Here is a 12,203-nt window from a genome sequence, read left to right as displayed (position 1 = left end):
TGATGTATAATTGCTCAAAGGAAAAGGTCGAACCACAAAAATGTAGCTTTTTCCTTTGATCTTAATTTTCAAAAATATATATTCTTTAATTAAATATATTTTTGGTTTACATGTTGCTCTAATACCCATCATTCACCACTGTGAGTTTAAAGTTGGGACCAATAGTGAATCATGAGTTATAAGTGTTAATGTGTAACCTTGTAATCACTGCTGTTTGTATGGTATTTTTACAGTGTAATTTCCAATACCAATTGCGAATAACCTTATATTAGTATGTCGCAAATCATTTTATGCATTAAAATAGTTAGGGTTTGTATTGACAAGGGCTCACTACACTGAAACCATACTAACAGACCACTTTTAAAGCTAAGAAAGCTGGAGCAATAATAAGGCGGCCTAATAAAGGAATCACTGATTATATTTTTGCTGTAAGTTCAGTGTCCTATAAAATAGAGGTGGCTACTATAACAAGGTGGTCCTATTATAGAGGTACAGTAGCTATATTTATAGGGGATTTACTGTACAACTAATGATATTCCAATCTATTCTTTCAATTTTAATGTATAATAGTAATAATAATATTCAGCCACAGATTATGATGATAGTTTCCAATCTTATACATGTGTATAATGGATGCAAACGACACAGTTACTCATACATATGTACATGTAATGTGGAACAGTTGAATTGAAATGCCATGTCTTAGTGATATCCAAAGCTTCTTGGTCATAATACCTAGGTAACTGCTTCATATAGTTGCATTAGAGTAGAAATATCCTATTTTAAGTTTCCCTTATAAAAAGATGGCCTTTAAGGTAGCCGCTAAGATATGTTACACTGTATATCACTTTTGAATTATACTTTGAAATGGCAAGCCTACTACTGACCACTTAAAGGCCACCTTTGTATGTCTGTACCTATAAACAATGCTTTTGCTGGAAAAATGTACACTTCTAAAACCACTATGCATTGTCTTGCTCATCAAACATTTGATGGAATAGAGTGGAAAGTGGCCACCTGTATAGAAAGGCCACCACTCCATAAGGACCAATTTCAAATTGATACTATACACTTATGCAAATGTATTAAGCAGCTACCTAGCCCAAAAAATTTGTCCCTAAGGTAACTGGCTCCATACATCAACTGTATCATGATGAAACTACTTAAATATAGCAATGTAGCTCATAATTTGATTCTAGAAATGTTCCATAGAAATTACATTGTAGAAAGATTCACTACAGCAATTGCCCACTGATCCATATCTATAGCTTTAAGTGAAATACATCAATAATCGATTAAAGAAAGGGTCAAGGCAATTAACTTCAAAGTTAAATCAGAGTGTTATAGTAAAGGTTGAGACTGAAAGTGGTGCATATTGCATGACAGTCTCTACAATCATTCACATGTAACTTTGACATGCAATGAAATCTGATGCATTGATATCAGTACACAATTGAATTTTTGAAGGTGTAAGTTGAAAAGGCTGTTAGAACTGCATCATTCATTCATTACTACTCGTCAGAAAAGCCCTAGTAGATTATATTTGAAACATTCATGCCTATGTTAAGAACAAAGACATAACATTATGTAAGTGTTTCAAATTACAGTGGAACTTGTCTTAGCGGCCACCTCTAATGAAAGGCCACCTTTCTATTTAAGGCCAACTTTAAATTGTTCTAGTAAGACATTTATGCACATAAAACTATATAAATAGCCGTCTGCATATTAAGGCCAAAAAAACTGGCCTTGACTGTCTTAGACAGTTTCCACTATAGCTACGTACATTAATTTTGTGTATCAAAATATGTACTTGCATATCAAAAATTAGCATTAAATGCTAACAGTAGCAGTTACTGTAGCTAGTGAAAATGTCATCAAGTTCAACATTTCACTACTATATAATAGACTTGGCGTCATAATCAGACACAATATATACAAACTTGATAAGGGGTAAATTACTTGAGTATATGTATTTAAGTATAAGCTTTTACTGGATTTTCTTACAAAACGTAAACAAATTAACTTTACTTACAAACCAACAATGTATAAAATGATTGTGACATAGTATTATATAAAGTTACTTGCAATTGGTATTGCATCTTTGCATACTTGAACCACACAAACAAGAGTGATTACAAGGCTACACATTAACACTTATAACTCATAATCTACTATTGGTCCCAACTTTAAACTCACAGTGATGAATGATGGGTATTAGAGCAACATGTAAACCAAAAATAAATTTAATTAAAGAATATGTATTTTTGAAAATTAAGATCAAAGGAAAAAGCTACATTTTTGTGGTTTGACCTTTTCCTTTGAGCAATTATAAAACATTATATATTACCTGAACGGGAATTTAATAAGGATTTCAATTATCTAAACCAGAAGTTTCTATGTCAATCGCAAGCAAAGTTATGGCCATTTTATTGAAGATGTGTAAGCAAAATAAAATTTTCAGCAGAAACTTTGAGCGGTTATAACTTAAAAGGAGACCAATGAAATGAGCCACATTTTGGTGTGAGAAAATTTCTTGAAAGGGTCCATGTTTGTGCCAAATTTCACGAAAATCGAAAGGGGTCCAGATTTTTTTTTGTTGATTTGGTATGGAATGACCCGTATGCTCTATTAGAAGTCCTCAAAAAATGTGCACTCTATTAGAGTATTACTATAATATTATCAAACATTGAATTAAATCATGCAATAAAACACATTTATAAGCCTGTCTTCAATAATCATCATGGTGTGTACATAGAAAAGAAAAAATGTGAGTAAAATCAAACCTCAAAGGCAGCGATAGGCTGGTTTTGGGGCCTTATAACGTACATAAAGAAGTAAAATCCACACAAAAACAGCCAAGCTTTGAAGAAATGGTGCGCCTTAAAAGCCTGGGTGAAAAAAGTTATGAAATCAAAGATGGCGGCCAAGAAATAGTTGCAATGGTGTTAATGCTAAAAAAATTAATAATGGCTGTGTGCATTGTTAAAATTTATTAACATTAACATCATTGCAGCCATTTCTTGGCCGCCACCTTTGATTTCACAACTTTTTTCACCCAGGCTTTTTAAGGCTGCACCATTTTTCACAGCTTGGCTGTTTTTGTGTGGATTAGCTTAAGAGTATTACTTTGCTTATGTGAATACAATGTAACTGTATGGTCAGTTAGTTCACCAAGTTACTACAAGCTTATAAACATTTTTTAATGAACTACATTTATATCGTGTCCCAAGGTCGTCTTTGTATAGTAAGGTCACGCATGAAGATTTACCATTATTTTAATACAATCATCCACTTTGATTTATTATGTTTCAGTTCCAGCTGTATTTTTAAGACACCAGATGTACATATATATGATGATGATGATAGAGAACTAGAATTTGCTCTGATTGATAATGACAGGCTTTATATGGCTAGATGGAACTCTGAACAAGTAAAAAAGGATCAATTTAAAGAAAATGGTACTATAGCCTTTACAGTTGAAAATTGGTTTTTTCTATTGGGTAGACGATGGCTAAAGCGTGGAAGTAGACACCAGTTTAGCATTAGATACACTGATTATGACAATGGAAATGTTACATTTGTACAAAGAATTAATAGACCAAGAATATTTCAGTTTGACATATCAGTCTTAGTTTTAGTCAAGCACACAAAGAATCTCAACATTATGTATACTTCTTCAATTTTGTCATTTGCTCAAAGACTATTTGGTCAAATTACTGGAGAAACTGCACTACTGGAGTACTGTAATTTATGGTTTGCAGGAAGTATTGAAAATGTGAACAGCAGTTATCTTGAGACTTGTCCATGTACTATGGAGGCTGTTAGATTTGATCCTGATTTTATCTCTGATCCTACATGTTCATCAACAAGCAGAAAATGTCATGAAAATGTTAATGCTACTGTTTGCTATTTAAAGAGAGTGATGTAAGTGGTAGACAAAATATTTATAATAAGTATGCATCATTGACAAATTGTGGACCATGGTAGTGGTTCAAAATAAAGTTGCCTATGTTTTTTTTTGACATCATCCTAATAGAACACTCACTTAAACACCACCTTAAACCTTAACGCGCTTAAGCCTATATATAGGCAAGTGCACATCGCTGTAAACAAAGTGCTATAACTTTCAAGGCATACCTCCTTTGGCGAAGCTAATTACTTCATTCTACTTGCAATGTAATAAACGCTACAATGGTACCTAGGGCTTTCCCCTTTGTACTAAAAGCATGATGCCACCATGTAATCGACATTTCATTAAATACGCAAAACCTTTACATACCTTTATAAAATGATCCATAACGTGATGGCGGTTGTTCCGATCGACTTCCAATAAGGTTTGTTCACTTCAGCATTAAAATTTGCATTAGGCCATATACAAAGCTCACGTGATTAAGGTTACGTTATAGTCACGGGCAATCATTCAAAATTTTGAATGCCTATCGATACTTTTTGAGAAGCCCATAAAACCAGTCTAGCAGCGCAAAAAGTTTTAAATGAAGGTGAAACCCTTCATATTTAATGTTTTTATGTAACTACAGTGTAGTTTGAGGCATGTGGAAAACTGCAATAGTGGACCAATACTCATTGCAATTAACCACCAGAGGATGGTTTTGAGTTGGAGGATGCTTTCCAAGGTGGTTTTTAGGTGTGCGTTCTATTAGAGTTTTTGCAACAATAAAAAAAAAAACATGGGCGATCCCTATTATGAACCCACTATTGTGGTTCATGATAAGAAGATGAACAAAATGGCATATTTTAGAAATTTTGAAAAGTGCTTTTATTCATTCCTTTTGACTTCATATTTTTCACTGGACCCAAACTTCTTCCAAATTAACTTCTAAGCCTTCTTTTATGGTTGGGAAAACTTCCTAAGATGGTGTTTACTGTAGGTGTGTGTTCAATTAGGATTTTGGCAAAGATCATAGGAGATCTCTTATGAACCACTACTGTGGTTCATGATGAACAAATAAGCAAATTTTGAAATACACATACTGTTTCCTTTTCACTTGATACTTACTAGTGGACCTATACTCATTGCAAAGAACCACTGGAGTGTTGTTTTGAGTTGAAGGATGCTTTTCTAGCTATTTTTTTAGGTGTGTGTTCTATTAGAATTTTGCAAAAGACATGGGAGATCCCTATTATGAACCCACTATCGTGGTTCATGACTAGACTAATTACAAATAATTAAATAACTACAGTCACCATGACAACTGCAATCCTACAATAATAATGTTGTAGTTAAGTCCTTGGCAATGATTTAACTGTATATACAGTTTACGTATAGTAGTCCATCAATTGATTCAATTCACAGGCTTTCAATGCAGCTCCTGTTAAATTGTTCTTGACTGCCCTACTATATAGAGGTGTTGTAATAGAGGTGACTGCTCTATTAGAGTGTTTTGATCATTTTTAGCAGAATGATCCAACAATACTGATAAGAAGTACTGCACTGTAAAATTCAACCTGTCTTGACATAATCACCTTTATCATTCATTTTCCATTGGTCATTCCCATTTTCTGAGAATTTGACTTACCAGTTTCTGTGGATTGTGTTTTATGGTTCACATAAACTGTGCTACATTGCCAAACAAAGGAAAATAAAGCACGCTTTTCCCCTTTGAACTTAAATGGTATCATACATTAAAATAATGATATATTTCAACCCAGTAAATGTAGCCTATTATTGCACACTCACTCTTCAACAAAATTGGTATACCTAGATTTGATTATAAGAATTAAGTTGGATTTGGGATCAAAGAAATTACAAGTAGTGAAACAAAAGAGTGTATCTATACTAGAGATGAACCGATAACACTTTTTACCAATAGTTCTGATACTAGTAGTTGTACTGAAATTATCTACTGATACCGATTCTGATACTGATACTAAAGATTATTATAGAAATTTTACTGTTGTGATGCATAGATAGCTATTAAAATATCATGGTAATTGTTCAGTTTGATTGATCTCAGTTCATTCAAGTTTCAAAATATTCATTGTCTAAACATGATAAATATCATTGTGGATTACTAATTTCTCTATTTGAGGTAGTAAGTTTATTGATTAGGTAATTAATTGTGTGGGCGGCCAATAATTCTACAATGTTTGTTACAGCCTTGCAACCAAACCTTTTCATGAAAAAGCAAGCCAAGTAGTCATAAACTGATTCTTTGAGAAACAACTGCACTGTCATTTAATTACAAAGGATTCACTTGCTCTAACATATTGGAATACACACGGAGCAATTGTAGGCTTTTTTGCTACTTTGCTAGCCCAACTAAATTATTTGCTCCTGGAAACTTAGGTAGAGATGGTTTAATAAAAGTGGTGAGTGTCTACTGGTGGTGTCTGTACCTTGTAACACCGATACCGATACTGATCCGATACCACTGGTATCGGTCCACCTTTAGTCTAACTTGCAGATATACTAGTGGACTTTTAATCCTTGTGTCGAGATGAACTAGTAACATTTATCAAGACACACGGTACTGTGTCGTGTGGCCCAAGAAGCCAGCGCGCCACACCATGAGTATATTAACAGGAAGAAAGAAAATGCAATTTTCACACCTATGTAGCTCTGTGATCCCTAATCTGATTGGAACCAAATTTGCTAAAGACGTGCTGGCTAGTTAGGGGAGTCTACATACCAAATTGGAAGAAACTTGCTCCAGCCATTTCCGAGATACTAGCGAACTAAATTTCGTTTTAATTTCTTTGTTTTCTTCTTCATTTCGCACACTTAGCAAAATCTGCCATAAAACACGAATGCGTGCTCGGATTGGGCTGAAATTTGGCACACGTAAAGGGCTCATTAAGGCGGATCTCAGTACCAACTTTGGTAGGAATCCGATGAACATTCATGGAGTTATGACCGATTATTTTCGTAAAATAAGGTCGAAGGTCTGTCACGCCTACAGGGTAAAAACTCCTTGGAGGAATCAGTTGACAATTGCTATGTAGATGGAGCAACCATCGTAGGAGTGCCTTTTTGTGGTTTGAAAGGAATTGGGATAAAGACCATGGAGATATGACACAAAACCCAACCTGTGTCAAAATTACGCGATCGATTTTTATGAATAAAAAAACTATTAGTTTTCGTGTCTATCAGGCGAACCGCTTAGTGCAATGAGCTGAAAATCGGTATGTAGCTGGAATAATCATCATAGAAAGTCCTTGCAGTAGTACAGAAGAATCAGATTACCAACTACTGAGTTATGATTCGAAAGGCAACTAGATGTAGCAAATTTAATCCAAAACAGCCAAGCTGTAAAAAAAGAATGCGGCCCTCAGAAAGGCTATGGTGAAAAAAGATGTGAAATCCAAGGTGGCGGCCAAGAAATGGCTGTGATGGTAGGTTAATGGTAAAAATTTTAATAACGACAATTCAGGTGAATTTGGTGCCGCTTGGTCTTGGCACAAAATTCACCTGAATTGTCGTTATTAAAATTTTTACCATTAACCTACCATCACAGCCATTTCTTGGCTGCCACCTTGGATTTCACATCTTTTTTCACCATAGCCTTTTTGAGGGCCGCACTCTTTTTTTACAGCTTGGCTGTTTTGGATTAGATTTTACTTCTTTTTGTATTTGTATACCCCAAAGCCGGCCATACCGGCTTTGGGGCTTTTTTAACTTATCTTTTTTTTACCACAGGAAGAAGAGAAAGATGAAGAAGTTTTTAAATACTTTAACTAATTCTGATTTTATCAGTAAATGTACAAATTATATATATAATAATACATTTATTACATGTTAATTATTCCCTACAGATAACTTGTTTGCAACTCTCTACTGGGTGATTTGTTTGTAGCTGAACTCCCGACAAGGTAACTTCTTCTAGCTGATCTTTCTACAGGGTGATTTGTTTGTAGCTGAGTTCTCTACAGGGTGATTTGTTTGCAGCTGAACTCTCTACATGGTAGTTTCTTTGTAGCTGAACTCTCTACGATGTGGCTTCTTCTTGCTGAACTCTGTACAGGGTGACTTGTTTCTAGCTGATCTCTCTACAGGATGACTTGTTTCTAGCTGACCTCTCTACAGGGTGATTTGTTTGCATCTGAACTCTCTACATGGTGGTTTCTTTATAGCTGAATTCTTTACAAGGTGATTTCTTCTAGCTGATCTCTCTACAGGGTGATTTGTTTGTAGCTGAACTCTCTACAGGTGATTTGTTCGTAGCTGAGCTCTCTACAAGGTGATACTTCTAGCTGATCTCTCTACAGTATGACTAGTTTCTAACTAAGTTCTCTACAGGGTGATCTGTTCATAGCTGAACTTTCTACTGGGTGATTAGTTTGCAGCTGAACTCTCTACATGGTGGTTTCTTTGTAGCAGAACTTTCTACATGGTAACTTCTTCTAGCTAATCTTTTTACAGGGCATATTTGTTTGTAGCTGAGTTCTCTACAGGTTGATTTGTTTGCAGCTGAACTCTCTACATGGTAGTTTCTTTGTAGCTGAACTCTCTACAATGTGACTTCTTCTAGCTGAACTCTCTACAGGGTGACTTATTTCTAGCTGATCTCTCTACAGGGTGATTTGTTTCTAGCTGAACTCTCTACAAGTGATTTGTTTGCAGCTGAATTCTACATGGTGGTTTCTGTGTAGCTGAACTCTCTACAAGGTAACTGCTTCTAGCTGATCGTTCTACAGGGTGATTTGTTTGTAGCTGAATTCTCTACAGGGTGATTTATTTGCAGCTGAACTCTCTACAAGGTGACTTCTTCTAGCTGAACTCTCTACAGAGTGATTGATTTTTTTGCAGCTCTTCTCTTTACATGATGGTTTGTTTGTAGTTGAACTCTCTACAAGGTGATTTCTTCTAGCTGATCTCTCTACAGGGTGATTTGATTGCAGCTGAACTCTCTACATGGTGGTTTCTTTGTAACTGAACTCTCTACAGGGTGATTTGTTTGTAGCTGAACTCTCTACAGGGTGATCTGTTCGTAGCTGAACTCTCTACAGGGTGATTTGTTTGCAGCTGAACTCTCTACATGATGGTTTCTTTGTAGCTGAACTCTCTACAAGGTGACTTCTTCTAGATGATTTCTCTACAGGGTGACTTGTTTCTAGATGAACTCTCTACAGGGTGACTTGCATGTAGCTGAATTGTCTATCAGATTAACTGTTTGTAGCTGAATTCTGTACAGAATATCTTGCAATGTAATATAATTCTATAATGGAGTAAGTTATAAATGGTAGCTGAATGCTCTATTAGGGTGACTGTTCTATTAGAGTATCTCGATCTCGCATTTGCTACACGTAGTTGCCTTTCGAATCATAACTCAGTGGTTTGTAATCCGATTCTTCTGTCCTACTGCAAGTACTTTCTATGATGATTATTCCAGCTACATACTGATTTTCAACTCATTGCTCTGAGCGGTTTACCTGGTAGGCGTGAAAACTAATAGTTTTTTTATTCATAAAAATCGATCGCGTAATTTTGACACAGGTTGGGTTTTGTGTCATATCTCCATGGTCTTTATCTCGATTCCTTTCAAACCACAAAAAGGCACTCCTACGATGGTTACTCCATCTACGTATCAATTTTCAACTGATTCCTCCAAGGGATTTACCCTGTAGGCATGACAGACCTTCGACCTTATTTTACAAAAATAATTGGTCATAATTCCGTGAATATTCATCGGATTCCTATCACAGTTGGTACTGAGATCCACCTTAATGAGCCCTTCAAGTGTGCCAAATTTCAGCCCGATTGGAGTACGCATTTGTGTTTTATGGCAGATTTTGCGAAGTGTGCGAAATGAAGATGAAGAAGAATAATTAGAAAAAAATGAAGAAATTAAAACGAAATTTTGTTCGCTCGTATCTCGGAAATGGCTGGACCAATTTTCTTCAAATTTGGTATGTAGACTCCCAGAACTGGCCGGCACGTCTGTAGCAATTTGGTTCCAATCGGATAAAGGATCACAGAGCTACAGAGGTGTGAAAATTGCATTATCTTTCTTCCTGTTAATATACTCACGGTGTGGTGCGCCGGCTTCTTGGGCCGCACGACACACTATCGTGTGTGTTGATATAGTCTTGAGTGGCCAGACCGCTTTTTTCTGTATATTGGGTGGGGGAAAAGGGTCTGGTGCAACTCCAATAGCAGTTTACTTCTGAGCCGTCCCCAGGTGCTGGGGACGCTAATTGGATAACTTTGGCCGCAAAAGAGGTGCGAATGGCGTATAGCATTGCCAATGGTGACATTGCAAATATCTGTGACATTCTAGCCGGTTTGTTTGTTTGTCTTTGACAGAGCTAGTTGGCTTCTCCAAACTGGAAGTGATGAACTTTAACGAGGCTTTAAAACAGACATCGGACCAAATTAAGATACATTTAAAAGAGAAACAAATCGAAGCCATCTCAAGTTTTTTTTCTGGTCATATGGCACACCTTCAGTAACAAAAATAATCCTACAACATCAATTGTCAGCGATGTAATATAGCATCGACTCGATGTAATATAGACCGAGCTGCGATGTAATATAACACCAAATCGATGTAATATAACACCGAGCTGCGATGTAATATAACATTGAGTTGATGTAATATAGCACAGAGTAATTTTTTTTAAACTAAGTAGTGAATCACGTGAGTCATTTTACTGAAAGAGGTCTATTTCAATTATTGCCCCTTCCCATTGTTGCGAGGACCTTTGTAGCTGGTTTGTCATTGTGCATTATACAGTATACACAATGTGTTGCTATGGCTAGTACAAGCAGCCTCTGCCATGTGGTCTCCATATACTCAAAGGAATGTTGACTTAGTAGAAGCTGTCCAAAGACGACCAGTGAGGTTTATATCTATTAATTACTCACCTTATGTTAGCGTTACAGAAATGTTGGAGAGAATAATTGATTTTAAGACTTTAGCAGAGAGAAGAAATGAATCAAAATTGATATATTTGTACAAGATTGTTAACAATTTAGTAGAAATAAACACAGATGATATCCTTTTCCCCCAACCATCTATTCATAATACAAGAGGGCACCAACTGAGATTTTTATTACCTCCCACCAGAGTCAACTCCTACCACTGCTCCTTTTTTCCTTCAGCAATTCAACAATGGAACAATCTTCTGGAATCTGTAATTAATTCATCAAGTGTAGAACATTTTAAATCTTTACTTAATTTATAGCTATAGTGTGCTCTTATACTCTGTTTTAAGGTCTTTCACAGTAATAAAATATAACAATAATAAGCAGTAGATCGCAAGATCATTTGTTTTGAGGATGGGAATCATTTTTTGATGAAATCAGCAGCTTTGTAAGGACAGCTGATAGACTTGGTTTGCATTCAGTGTGTCGATTCGTTTCGTTGTGTTCAGAGGACGGACATGGAGAAATTAAGAGCCAACATTTGAGTCGTTTCCAGATCTAACTAATACTGGGGACCATCTGCCATCACAGGTTGTTGGCAGACCATCAGTAGAGCTACACTTGTAGATCTATTGTAAAGCATTAATAATAATCTCTGAATAATAATAATAATGAAATGAGTGATGTGATAATTCACTTACTTACAAAAAAAATTGATTCACTCGGTGCCATATTACACCAAGTCGATGCTATATTGCATCTCAACTCATGTTATATTACATCAACTCGGTGTTATATTACATCGAGTCGATGCTATATTGCACCGCTAACGATCAATGTTGTAGGATAATTTTTGTTACTGATGGCGTGCCATACGGTCACGACATATTCGTTTCACTGCCAACTGGATATGGTAAATCCCTTATATACACCATGCTGCCTTCAATATTTGATAAGATGAGAGGTACAGTGGTTACTATCGGATTTCTGCTATTTTCCTGATCATAGGAAAAACTGGCAGCATAATTGTATGCATAAGCCCATTGAATGTTATCATGACAGAGCAGCAGGCCAGCAGCTGGTATACGAGCTGAGTATGTTGGTGAGAGTCAGAAGGATACAACAGCATGGAGGAGGGTGGTTAATGGAGAAATGCAACTACTGTACATAAGCCCAGAAAACATTATTTGTAATCCGCACTATCAACATATGCTGAGAACAACAAAGTACAAAGAGAATTTGGTAGGAATAGTTGTTGATGAGGCACATTGCATTAAAACATGGTATGCATGGTTGTAATTGTCAAATCGTTTCATATTTACTCAACTTTATTCAGGGGAGATGACTTCAGGACTGCATATGCTTCTCTTGGTGAACT

At 36.0% G+C, this 12,203-nt stretch overlaps 1 protein-coding gene and 1 long non-coding RNA gene across 2 annotated transcripts in view; both read left to right on the top strand.

The window, feature by feature from the left end:
• LOC136246801 (uncharacterized) overlaps window positions 1-12,203 on the top strand; it is a 185,404-nt gene that overhangs the window by 93,448 nt on the left and 79,753 nt on the right. The window lies entirely within an intron of this gene.
• LOC136246310 (uncharacterized) overlaps window positions 3,332-12,203 on the top strand; it is a 32,083-nt gene continuing 23,211 nt past the window's right edge. Inside the window, exon 1 of the mRNA XM_066037708.1 lies at window positions 3,332-3,924. Coding sequence (XP_065893780.1) covers window positions 3,407-3,924 — 518 coding nt within the window. The 5' untranslated portion in view covers window positions 3,332-3,406. The remainder of the gene's footprint in view (window positions 3,925-12,203) is intronic.

This window comes from Dysidea avara, chromosome 2, assembly GCF_963678975.1.
Source record: "Dysidea avara chromosome 2, odDysAvar1.4, whole genome shotgun sequence".
In the NCBI taxonomy this organism is placed as follows: Eukaryota; Metazoa; Porifera; class Demospongiae; order Dictyoceratida; family Dysideidae; genus Dysidea; species Dysidea avara.
This window is presented reverse-complemented; position numbering and strand designations above follow the sequence as displayed.